The 13,985-nt window shown below is 41.0% G+C and overlaps 1 protein-coding gene across 1 annotated transcript in view; it reads right to left on the bottom strand.

The window, feature by feature from the left end:
- Positions 1-10,866, bottom strand: part of LOC126416908 (la-related protein 7) — a 107,475-nt gene extending 96,609 nt beyond the window's left edge. Inside the window, exons 1-2 of the mRNA XM_050084794.1 lie at positions 10,771-10,866; positions 9,049-9,235 (exon numbers count right to left, since the gene is read on the bottom strand). Of these exons, the coding sequence (XP_049940751.1) occupies positions 9,049-9,235; positions 10,771-10,773 (190 nt within the window). The 5' untranslated portion in view covers positions 10,774-10,866. The remainder of the gene's footprint in view (positions 1-9,048; positions 9,236-10,770) is intronic.
- Between the last annotated feature and the right edge of the window lie 3,119 nt (positions 10,867-13,985).

The following is a 13,985-nucleotide window of genomic DNA, read 5'->3' as shown; positions in this document are numbered from 1 at the left end:
CCGATTAAGGGATCTGACATTCCGTGCTCCGATCCGTAGAACGCCAGTTTTCTTTCTCCTGATAACGACATCCTCTTGAGTAGACCCCGCCCGGAGATCCGAATGGGGGACTATTTTACCTCCGGAATATTTTACCCAAGAGGACGCCATCATCATGTAATCATACAGTAAAGCTGCATGCCCTCGGGAAAAATTACGGCTGTAGTTTCCCCTTGCTTTCAGCCGTTCGCAGTACCACCACAGCAAGGCCGTTTTGGTTATTGTTACAAGGCCAGATCAGTCAATCATCCAGACTGTTGCCCTTGCAACTACTGAAAAGGCTGCTGCCCCTCTTCAGGAACCACACGTTTGTCTGGCCTCTCAACAGATACCCCTACGTTGTGGTTGCACCTACGGTACGGCTATCTGTATCGCTGAGGCACGCAAGCCTCCCCACCAACGGCAAGGTCCATGGTTCATGGGGGGGCTCCTCGTCAGAGCTACTGTGAATTATAGAAATGCTCCCACTTAGCCAATTGCAAGAGACATGTTGAAAATCTTATCAGAAAACTACAAATTACAAGAAGACAGGACTATAAGAAACAAAACACACAATTGATTCAGTACATAAAAGACATCCAAGTTCCAGACACAGCCACCCTCCTGTCATTTGATGTAGAGAATATGTATTCCTATATACCAATAAGTGAAACAATAAACATTACAGAACAAAATTTTAAGACACACAACACACTTCCACAAGTATACATCAAAGAAACAGTCAGGCTTCTAGAGCTAATAACAGAAAAGAATTATTTTCAGTTCAATAATGTATTCTATTTACAAAGTTCCAGTGTCTAGAACCATAGCAAACATATTTACAAACCATGTAGAACAGATTATATTAACAAAATAGTGCCAAATAGGTACAACAACCTATACTGGATTAGACATATGGATATCTTGTGCCTGATAGATGAGCCAAAAAATAAAACTGAACAGTTACGCACAGACATACATTCTGTTCATGATAAGATACATTTTACAATAGAGAAAGAGCAAAATAGACAGTTAAATTTCTTGGACATGACCATGAAGATTCAAAACAACCAACACACATTTGCCATATACCGAAAACTGACAACAACAAACACAATTATACATAAGACATCACAGCACCCCACTTCTCAAAAGCACGCAGCACTTAGATACATGCTCCACAGACTAAACACAGTACCATTAGATACAGACAATTACAAAAAAGAAATGAATACTATAATACAAATAGCCACAAACAATGGATACAAAGAAAACAGTAACAAAACTGATCAAGAAACAGAAAAGAACAAACATCCAACTGTCACCAACACAAGGACAAAATCACACATAACAAATACACAAAATACAAGGATAGAAACAACACAAAGTGTGAAAGAAAAAGAAAGTAAACGATGGTACACAGTGAAATATAACCAAAAATACACACACAGAGTATCCAATATTTTCAAAAAACAAGGCACAAAAATAGCGCACCAAACCAACAACTCAATTCAGAAATACTTCCCAAAAACAATAGGAAAAACCGATCTGTATCAGAAATCAGGAATATACCAACTGAAATGCAATACATGTGATGGAAGATATATAGGTCAAACCAGGAGGACATTTGATACCAGATACAAAGAACATGTGCATGGAAGTATAGGACAAATCATTCGACTTTTGCAGAACACTCTCACCAACACGAATATAAAATTACAACCAGAGACACAGACATGGAAATTATAATGATAAACAACAAAACATACCTACTCACCTTACAAGAAAATTACCACATCCAAAAACCCATAACAGAAAAGAAACAACTCATAAATGATCAGATCAACTTGGCAAACCACACACTCATTAAACTGATTAACCCCTTAATATAACATTAAAAGTACACATATAACCACAGGCTCCATTTACCACTACCATTTCCTCCCGGATCTGTCCCACAATCACTGTCCAGGCCATCCCTGCCATTCCTCCCCCTCCTCCCCCCCTGGAAAAAAAGAAAAATAGCCACTCCTCTAGCATCTCTACCTACATACAAGACAATTTCACTAACTCCCTCTCTCTCTCTCTCTCTCTCTCTCTCTCTCTCTCTCTCTCTCTCTCTCCCCCCCCCTCACACACACACACACACACACACACACACACACACACACACACACACACACACAAAATCGTTTCATAGGTTGGCAAACTCACAATGTGAATGAAAACAAATGAATAGGCATAAATACTGCGGCAGTGATGAAAGAAAACAGTTAAGAAAGTCAATTATAAGTAATGCAGCACGGGAAATAATGCAAAATGCCAAAAACTGCAGATGTGAAATGAAGCCTGTCGACACCAACCACTGCTAGTAAGAGGGGAAGGAGCAGATTATGTAAAGAAAACCGTAAGTAGCTTGCAAACTAACTTAATAAAGAAAACACTGTTTTTCACCTAAAAGAATCAAAAAATAAATGTACAAACATGTGTACCCAATTTACAGAATACCACAGGAGATGCTTTGTAAATAAAAATGAAACACATCTGGTGTAATTCTTTCTAGTTACATTGCAGTCAGCTCAAGGCAGATAACCTATAATAACAGATGTTAACAGCTGCTGCAGAAGATGGCCACACAAACAAATGTAAAAACAAGATTTCTTTTCAGATGGAAGGAGATAGCCTGTAGCCACGAAAAAACCGCCACTAACTCCACCAGTGTGCACTTTTGAGCACAGACAACATAAGGCAGAACAGTCCGTAGACGCATGGATGTAAGCACCAACACACCACCAAGAGATCACTTTGTTAGTGAACCCCATGATGTCAACAGAGTTCTTCACCCACGCATCGTGCCTGTCAGACACCAAGAACCAGAAGAGCAGTGTACATAAAATAACTTGGCCTACAGTTACACAGATGCTGCAGTAGGGGCGCCAACAATGGTAGTGCTGTGAGCATCGCTGTGAACAGCCATCGCATTGTGGGGGAAGTGCAGGTCAACAACTGAAGCCTACACATAAGCGTAGCATACAATATCATTTACTATGATACTGTCAGTATGAAATACAGAACATATTCCAAATGGAGAATGTGTGTCTGTTTACTAATTATTTATTTATTTATTTAGCTATCAGGCTCCATGGGACAGCAACTTGGTTATGGAATAATCCAGTACATAGTTACGGAATGCTGATTAGAAAATTTATAAACAACAGAATAAAGGAATCAATAAAACATGGAAAAGATTGAGAGAGAATACAAATAAATAACAACACAAAGCAAAGTTCTTAACTTCAGCAAGGAAATCTTGTACAGAACAGAAGATGTGTAACACATGGAAACTTTTCAACTTGGATTTGATACGTGGAGTATATCACTCAAATTTTTCTCAGCTCTGCTGGAAGCCTACTGAAATTAGGCCTGCTGAAAACTGCAAACTTTTTTATACAACTACTGGCACATTCCTGTAGGGCCATGATATGACTGCTGCAGTCCAAAGAAGTAAAAATATTTTTACCTCTGTGGCTCTTGGTTATAATATGACGGAAAAAAGAAAATCACTGGCTGTTTCTAAAATACTGTCATCAACTTCAAAACCACATTTTCTAGCAGCTCCAGAATTTCTTCATCAGTTGACCTGTCCCGCATTTTACAACACAGCAAAAACAAATGAGTGGGAACAGATCATACCAGTAATATGTTTCTCAAGCTACGTAGTACTTAATGGAAGAAGGAACATCCACCTTGGGGCTCTCTGAAGTACTAGAAGGGTCAACAACTGACTTCAAGCTGTCACTGCTCAGTAATACTGCATCACGAAGTAACAACCAGGTAATCCACGCTCAAGAGATTCTTCAAGAGCTGACTGATACAGAAATCACAATGCAACCACAATTTCTATGGACAGTGATAAGGGTTTGTTAAGAAAGTGGTATCCAAGTGCATATTGTTTTGAGCATAGTGTTATGGGCCCTTTACTGTTCCTTAACTACATAAACAATTTGGGAGACAATCTGAGCAGCCGTCTTCGGTTGTTTGCAGATGATGCTGTTGTTTATTGACTAATAAAGTCATCAGAAGATCAAAACAAACTGCAAAACGATTTACAAAAAATATCTGAAGGGTGCAAAAAGTGGCTGTTGACCCTAAATAAAAAAAAGTGTGAGGTCATCCACATGAGTGCTAAAAGGAACTCGTTAAACTTCAGTTACACGATAAATCAGTCTAATCTAAAAGCTGTAAATTCAACTAAATACCTAGATATTACAATTACGCACAACTTAAATCGGAAGGAACACATAGAAAATGTTGTGTGGAAGGCTAACCAAAGACAGCGTTTTACTGGCACAAAACTTAGAAAATGTAACAGACTTACTAAGGAGACTGCCTACACTACGCTTGTCCGTCCTCTTTTTAGAATACTGCTGTGCGATTTGGGATCCTTACCAGATAGGACTGACGGAGTACATCGAAAAAGTTCAAAGAAATGCAGCATGTTTTGTATTATCGTGAATTATGGAAGAGAGTGTCACAGAAATGATACAGGATTTGGGCTAGAAATCATTAAAAGAGAGGTGTTTCGCATTGCGATAGAATCTTCTCACGAAATTCCAATCACCAACTTTCTCCTCCAAATGCGAAAATATTTTGTTGACACCGACCTACATAGGGAGGAACGATCACCACGATAAAATACGGGAAATCAGAGCTCGTACAGAAAGATATAGGTACTCATTCTTTCTGCGTGCTATACGAGATTGGAATAATAGAGAATTGTAAAGGTGGTTCGACTAACCCTCTGCCAGGCACTTAAATGTGATTTGCAGAGTATCCGTGTAAATGTAGACGTAAGCTGGTGTCACACAGCACTCACAATGAAAATGCATTCCTGCACTGGTGCCACAATTTGTTGAGTGAGCTCTAAAACTTTAGACTGTTTTTTCAACATTTTCCTCTATTAAGGCATTAATACAAACAAGCTTACAGTTATCTACCACTTTATTCTTTGTCTAAACAGAAATAAAATGTTATGAAGAAATTAGGAATGGACGCATGAAATGTGTTTAAACTGATTTGTTTTCTTCCTTGATCATCAACATGAACATCAATTTGGATAGGGATTACTGGAGACTGGGATATCACCTTTCTGCTTTGACCAATGTCAGCACCAAGCTGAAAACCAGTTTTCAGCATACCCGACACGGCGACCAAAACATTGACCATAACAGCCACAAAAATACAAATACCGTGCGAACCAATACAATGATTAAACTGAATGAAATTACTGGGACAACTGTGGGAAAAAGGGCGGTTTTGGGCTGGTAAAAACTAAAAATTCAATAATAAAAGCAATAACACTGTTCAAGACACAACACTCAAAACTGCCAAAAAGTAACAGTAAAACCATACAAAACACATCATAAGATCATGGTCAGCCAATCCCCAGTTAACCTATATAGCTCAACCCTAGACCAGGAGACCAATAAACCTTAACCCCCCCCCCCCAACTAAAAAAACGGGTACCCCAATCTGCAGCTCAACAATGTAGCTCATCCCTAGACCAGGATACCAACAACACCCTTCCCCAACAACAGAAGCTAGTATGTTAATCTCCGGTACACCTAAACACTTCAACCCTATAGTAAAAGTGCACTTACGGTACTGACACTTTTCCGGGGTCGACCAAAGCGTTCGATCCCACCCGTCGGCTTTGACCCGTGATGTAAGGCTGTTGTGGTGTGTGATGTCATGACGACGAGGAGTTTGGTTTGTGAGTGTGGCGTGTTTGCAGGTGTCATCGTGTTATGGTTCATGGTGCCCTCTGGTGGTGCATTTTGGGGTTTCGTGTTGTGCGGTGTAATGGGTTCAGTTTGGTCTTACTCATTCTAGTGGCTTGTTTGCATTTTGGCTGTGTTTTGAGCAGAATTGGTTTCAGTGAGTTAACGATTAAGTGGTTTTGTGTGAAAGTTATTGTAGTGCCGTTTGCTGTAGGTTGTGTTAATTTGAGTAAATTAATTTGTTGCTGTTTTTGTTAGGTATGGATATGAAGGATAAAATCAATAGTATTCACTTGAATGTAATGATGGGCAAGATTCCATTGGAGCTCATTAAATTTTTGCAGCTCTTTGCTTTGACAGCGCTGATCGTCAAGTGCTCTATTTGTGGCATGAAATGAGACTGGCCAAAGTTCAAGCGTCTCGGACCAGGGACGGTCATATGTGGCATTGCCATAAGGATGGCCTGTGGTGCTCGATACGTCGCGGTTCCTGGTTTGAGAAGTCTAGGTCGGGTATGCACGAGATTGTATTGATGGCTTATTACTTTTGTTATAGATCCTCACATAGTTTTTGCACGCATGAGACTGGCGTTGAGTGAGAGGAGTGTGCTTCACTGGTTTTCGTTTTGTTGTGAAGTATGTTCTCAGTTTATTAAGTACAGGGGTAAGTTGGGTGGGCCTGGGGCTGTGGTGGACCAGTCACAGTTTGGGAAAAGGAAGTATGGGAGGGGTAAGTCTGTGGTTGGTCTCTGGGTTTGGGGGCTGCTGTAACAGGGGTGGGTGTTCCGAATGTGTTTTCAGGGTTGTGGAGAGCCGGTCCAAGGTGGAATTAGTGGGATTAATTGAGGAGTTTATAGAACCGGGTTCCACTATAGTTCCAGATGCCTTTTCTTCTTATAGGGGGTTGGGTGAGAGGGGGTACAATCATTTAGTTGTTAACCATAGTTTAGAGTTTAAAAATTATGAGATGGGGGCTTGTACAAATACTGTAGAGGGGATGTGGGGGGCCGTTAAGTCAGTTCTTGGGAGGGGGAAGAGGCGCACTTCCAACCTTCAATCTAATTTAGATGAGTACTGTTGGCAGAAGAGCGTCCCTGAGGGCCATTGTTTTTTTTTTGGGGGGGGTTTCTTTAAGGACAATTAATAAGATGTACATGCCAAAGGTGGTTGGTTAGGGTGGGTGGCTGCGGCTTCGGGGGGGGTTAGTTGTTAGTACTGTTTGCAAGGGGGGGGTGGGGGTGGGAGTGTGGTAGTTTGTGATTTAGTTGTGAAGGATCTATTTTGTTGCAGTTTTTGTTGAGTTGTAGTGTGTGATTGAGATTTTTTTATTTTGCATTTGGTTTTTGTTTATGGGTATTTTATTTTGGGGTGAGGGGGAAGGTTGGGTTGGGGTGTGGGTGGGTTAGGTCTTTCTTTTGGTTGTGTACTTTTTCGTTGGTTTGTGGTTTTGTGTGTGTGTGTGTGTGTGTGTGTGTGTGTGTGTGTGTGTGTGTGTGTGTGTGTGTGTGAGCGCACGCGCCTGTGTGTGATTGTGGTGGCCGACCTAGGACCTGGGTTGCGGCGCCGGAACTTTGTTGTGTAAGTTTTTATTTTTCTTGTTCTTAGTGTATTTGTTGTGTGTTGGGGTCAAGGGAAGTGTTCCATTACAATATGTGGTTGTGGCTGTTGATGTTCTGGTACTAGGAGTTGCTGTTGAGCTATGCGGGTGTGTATCTAAATTTGTTTATATTTAGTTTGTCCCCACCCAGAAACCCCTAATTTCCCACACTTGTCTCGTTAGTGTCATTAGGTTTTTTGTGGAACGTGTGTATGTTGGTTTTTCGATGTATTTTCGTGTTTGTTGTTATGTTTACGTAATGACGTCATAGGCGCCATATTGGAGTCGTGGTGTACCGTCATTTCCGCCATATTTGTGACGTCATGGGTGGAAGCAGATGGGTGGAATCGGACACTTCTGTATTTCCCTTTTCTGTGGCGTGTGTGCAGTTGGTAACTATATGCGGTGAATGATGAATCAGAGAACAAGAAGGCAGAACCCTTGAGAAAACAGTTTATGATACTTATTGAATTGATTCACTGTCTTTTTTGTAATTAAATCATGAGAGAAGTTAGGTGGATCAATTTTTATTAACAATAGAGCCATACATTTGATATATTAATAAACACTGAGCCACCTACCTTCTCCCATGATTTAATTAAAAATGTTGATCTACTTACTTAGTAGTTATGTAGGCACCTAAGAAAATAGCTTAAATTTTATGACATATTCTGGTTTATATGACAACATTCTAAACAATACATCTGATTCTTCCACCACGTAATGTCATACACTCCACATCATGACAACTTTAGCACACTAAATGACAAAAACATACCTCTCAAACACATTGTCACCACATAATTAAACTGGCACCACTTCATACACCACACCCTCTACAGCAACATTTCACCTCCACTCCAAAACAAACACATCATGGCTCGATGGTGTCACACAACTGAACATGACGAATTCAGGAGTTGTATATGGGTTTCATTGGTGCTTGTTTCACTTGCAACAATTTAAGCTGTGTTATTACATCCAAACTAACTCATAACCTCAGAAATTGTGACATATTCAGGAAAAAAAGCAACTTTTTATGATAACCATGATACAAGATTGAGCAACTCTCACTGGCTACTGTATATTACCACATATTGGCTATGACCAATGATGATAAACTGCTATGGCAGCACACAAAACAGCAGCTGGTACACCATACATGCAGTTAGTACATTATCTCTATAGGATGTTAAATTCCTGGGTGTACCTCAAGCTTGCAATTACATGTCTCAACACAATACTTTGATAATTGACTTCATTCTCTTCATCAGATAGAGTCTAGTTTGAATCCAGGTGCTGAGTGCATCTAAAATCAGCATATTATCTTTGCCTTCACTTCTCTTCGCAAAACATGAGACCCTCGAACCCTAGGATCTAAGTGGCCTGAGAAACTCTACTCTATGCTGATAAGATGAGCAGCAGTGTAAATCAATTATTTCACATGTACAATCAATATGACCATCTATAATAACTGACAGTTGTTCACCATTTTCACACGCTGTACTTTTTTTTTTTTTGACACTGGGTATGTTTACCGAGAATATCAATGTGCTCAACAAAGAAGATAACATACACAACCAAGTAAACAAGAAATGAAAGTGGTATTAAATTATACTTGTACTGTAGAAATGTGAATATTCATATTGCTTACATTTATCTTTTTCTATTAAATCAATGAGAAATTTATCTTTTGTTAGATTAGCATCACCAAAATAAAATTCCATTTGGTTTTTCAGTGCTTTGTATGTACGCTTCTTTCTGCGTCGAACTTCATCTTCAGGCTTCCGACGGTGTTCTTCTTCTTCAACTGTTACTGTCATGTTATCATCTATGTCTGCCTGTAGACAAAAGAAACAACAAAGATGAAGAGAATTTCAACATACACAGCAATGGAGATAAGTAACTTCCACAAAAAGTTTGTGTAGGCTTTATTGATGATTAACTATCATAATTACCTAAGGCAGTTGCAATTAATACCATCAAATGTTAGTTTCCAAGATAACAAAACGCAAGGCCTTAAAAAGGCCTGCAAAACACAAACAGGATAACATTACCCATCAAGCTCTGTCAAAACTTCCTTAGAGAAGTAATGTATGGTGATCTTGCTCTCAATGGCACCCCCCTCCTACTACTCCTTTTCCCTTCCTTCTTCACAATCTGAACTGAGGATTCTACCGCAAAAAAAGAGGGAAGGAGTGAAGCAGACTTTGAGAAATAGTGCTTAGCTTCTCTTCCCTTTATAAAGGCAGGAGTTAAAACTGTTTAGGCCAGAACTGAAACACTGCTCCATGAAAACTAAACAACAATCATAACAACAACATAAAGATTCTGATGCTCCAGTAGTCACATTGCCACATCAGAATTACTACTTTTCTTGATCTGCTGGGTTTTTAAAATTTATTTAGTGAAAACAATATTTAGCACTATATCTACTCACGTAATCTGTGTTTCACAGTAAAGCAAATGTAATGTTACGATAAGTTCCTTGCTGAGTTGTTGTTGTTTTTAAGAGAAAGCAATGAATTTAGTTGCCAATGATATTAGCTTGTATTAGTGCGCCGGCAGCTATTGCCTGGTAACATAAAACCTGACTCACTGTTAAAGCTGTAAAGTGACGAGACACTTTACTCAAAACTAAAATAAGTTGGATAAAAGCAATGTTCTCTTCCAGGCACAGCGGATTTTAATTTTAGACGTGAAGCAGGAGGAAGCCCTATAGAATATACAATAATTGTTAGGTAATCTAAAAAGGTAGACTACTCATTACCACTTTCGCGAAGCGACAACTATACAAAATTGCTAAAAACGCTCTTTCTTTTTCTCAGAATCTAATGCAAGATGATATCAGGACACGAAAGTTTATTACATAAATGAGATCGGTAACGTAATCCGACATATCGCTTTGTGACAACTTCGCACGCATCTTCAAAAGAATGTACAGGGAACCGTAACTACATTCTGGAGTATACTTACGAGAGGCTGAGAAGAGCCACAACTTCTCTGAGCGACGCAATCATGGAAATTTCTGAACTACATATTACAGTCGTTACATCTCCCGCGTCTCTAAAGAACAACATGACAATCTCACATTGTGCACTACATTTTAAAACGCCAAATGTTATCAACGAACACCACACACACAGTACACGGCCCAGTGTTATACTTCTCTTTACACAACGAATCAGAAACGAAGAAAATTTGTTCAGAAACATCTCACACAACACGTTAATTTCCCAATGATACACTCATCATTAAGGATATACAATTATAGCTGAATCCATGAGAACATAACAGTATGGTCTCTAAGTTCTTTAATTTACATGAACTAGTGGGCAATAAATTGGAAAAAAACTACGACCTATATTACACATACCATCTCTCCGACTCCTCAATACCGGATGACAACACTACTATACAGCACACGATGCACAGTGTTTACTAACACCGAATAAGTAGCAAAGAGCTTATCGCTAAAACGTCGGGCTGACCAAAGATGTTAGAATCCTTGAGACCGAGACACAATATACGTTGAAAATTTGCACAAGCTTGCATGTCCATACCTCCAGAATAATGCGCTAGTGATGGACAACTTGAGTAATATGTAAGCCTAGGCTTGCGCGATGGTGGTCACAGTCAATTAAATTCTTCTGGGCTGTTGACAGCATTGTCTATGAATAAAACTGTCTGACGTTTCGGTCACTACTGCAAGTGGCTGTCCTCAGGGCTTTGTGCTCAGCTGACAGCTAAATGAGAGAGACTTTAAAATCTTATATAGTAGCGGAGGAAGTTGTTTACGTAATTTGATGGGGTACATAGGATCGGGGGTGGGGGGAGGGTGTTGGCCCTTGTTTATTGGCTTTATATTATTCCTTGTCATTGGTGGATAAAGAAGTGTTTGATTGGTGTTTTTTTTAAAAAAAATTTTATTCACCAAAACCAATATTATACAAAGTAACCCACCACCTAAGACATTAGTGGGTCAAAGTAACATACAAAATTCATAATTATCAAGCAACATGTACCAAAACTTTATCTACTTATTGTTAGTATTAACTACCAGATGGAAGGTTCGCTACTCTATGGGCATGCCTACTATTTGACCTACTATTAACCTACTATACTATCTACTCTACCCTACTCTACTAAGCTACATCCTGCAGCGTTACAAGTGTGCCAGCAAAATACAAACCTATTATCTCTTGGCCGTGCCCACCGAACTAATCCCAGTGGGCGCGCCCCTGGCACTGGGCTGGCCTTAATGGAATACCGCTGCAGGTCTTTTAAGAATATCCTAGAATCTATTTCCTACTAATAATTTTAACTACTGAGTCATAATTGGTGTGCTGTGTCTATAATCGGGAAGTTCGCACCCTCCCCTTAGTCCTGGACACGACGGATCGCGATCGTCACGGAGGTCGGCCAGTACGCGTCCTGGCGGAATGGGATAGGTGTGTAATGTCACGTTTTTGCTCTTCTGTTACTCTATCTCCCTACGGTATTCTCTCAGGACCTTGGCAGATACCTCCCTGGCTAGTCTGTCGATGATAGTGAAGGTAACCGGGTTCCTGATTAGATGGAAGATATCTGTGTTTGGGAGTGAATTCCTTAAGTCTGTGGCAACGTCATAGAAAATGGGACACTCCTAGACCACGTGGTCCGGTGTACCTATCCCGGCACCACAGTCACACGAGGGAGTCGCTCTTTTCCCGAAAAGATTTGCTGGGTATGGGCCATGCCCCATGAGGAAGTGCAGCAGTCCCTTTCTAGGCTAGAAATGCTTCATTCTTAATCGTTCGTGAATGTTTGGTAAAAATTAGTATGTTCTTCTCCCTGTCTCATCCCCATCCCAGATCTCTAGCCATAATTCCATTCCTCTTCTTTTGACTGATCGTTTATCCCCCACTCGAATCTCCATGTTGTCTTCAGTTTTTTCAATCTACCCCTTTTTTACCCAGTATCATGCAGCCTGCTCCCTGATTTTTACATCTAGGGGGCACAACCTCATGAGAATTAACAATGCTCGCCCAAGGGATGTACGGTAGGATCCGACTGAGCGCAATAGCACGTTCCGCTGCACTCTCTTCACGGCCATAGCAGGAATGACCCTCATGAGCCTGTGAGCCCAGACTCCGGATCCGTAGCCCACGATGGAGGTGAGGATTGTATTGTGATACAACTTGATGAGGTTTGGGAGAAGATGGAATCGCCTATGCCCTATCGTGATGAGGTTATTTAGGACCTCTAATGACCTATGAGTTGTATCTTCAATGTACGGGGCGAAGCTCCATTTCTCATCTAGTATTACTCCTAAGTATCGTGGTTCTCGACGACGTATTACCGGTGTGCCATCTATTCTGACTGTGGGGTTTCTGGCCAGTTCGCCTTTTAAGAGCAAATAGGGTGATTTATTTGGTGTCACTTTTTGTTTGGTTCTGTGGCACCATTGTGATAATATGGTCATGGTTCTTTCTATTTTGGGTTACAATTCCTTTCGGCTATGGCCGCCAACCAACAGGAGGAGGTCGTCAGCATAGGCTATCACCCCTAGCACATCTGCACTGCTCTCCAAGGTGTCAAGGAGAGGCTCCATATTGACATCCCAAAAGAGTGGCCCCAGGACAGAGCCCTATGTACACCCCTTCGTTATCTTCTTCCCACTCTCCCGCCAGGGGATGATAGCAAGACCTCCCTATCCATACAACAGCTCCTAAGACATCCATATAGCGGCCCTGGACACTTCTTCTCTCGTAGGTGGGAGAAGAGCGAAGGCCACCACAGGTTGACAGGTTATCGAAGGCGCCACTGATGTCTACCATGATGCCAACTATGTACTTATGTGTGGGCGACCCGCAGACCTCAGCCGCCATGGCGATTGCATCAGATGCTGAACGCCCTGGCCGGAAGCCGAATTGCCTACTGCTCATCCAACAGAGCACCTGGTGTGCCATCAGCCTGTCAGCCAGCAGCTTCTCCAGCAATTATCCAAGCAGATCCAACAGACATATCGGTCTGTAAAATTTGACTTCTTTAGGATCTTTATCCTGTCCCTTTTTAATAATTACAAAGTTAGCCTGTTTCCAGATGGTTGGAAACGTCCTGACGCTCAGTGCCTCGTTGTAGATTCTTGCTAGAGGTGTTACTAGTTGAGGAGCGAGGTATTGCACCACCTCCGCTTTGATGCCGTCTGGTCCTGCAGCTTTACCTCTTTTAAGTGATTTGATGTGCGTCGCCACCTCGTTCTCTGAGAATGGGTACACTGCAGTATTATTTTGGTACTCTTCTCGAAAAGCCTGCCTAATTAGGCCTTGTTCTTCAGTGTCCTCCTCTTCCTCGTCATCCAGAAGCAGGGACCGGAGAAGGACCTCAGCAGTTTCCTGCCATGACCCTGTCATCCGATTCCCATCTCTAACAGTTGACAATATCATAGGTGACCGAATCTTTTCTCTATCTATTTTGTATGGTGTGCCCCAGGGGTCTATAGCCTGTATATGGACGCATTTTTCCCGGCTCTGGAGTCTAACCTTTTGAGTTCCCTTTGGAACTCTTCCTTCGGATTCCTGTAAATTTGTAGCAGTCACTGTTTCTCTT

The sequence above is a fragment of the Schistocerca serialis genome, chromosome 1 (genome assembly GCF_023864345.2).
Source record: "Schistocerca serialis cubense isolate TAMUIC-IGC-003099 chromosome 1, iqSchSeri2.2, whole genome shotgun sequence".
In the NCBI taxonomy this organism is placed as follows: Eukaryota; Metazoa; Arthropoda; class Insecta; order Orthoptera; family Acrididae; genus Schistocerca; species Schistocerca serialis.
The sequence above is the reverse complement of the archived record's forward strand: the minus strand, read 5'-3'. Positions and strand labels throughout refer to the sequence as shown.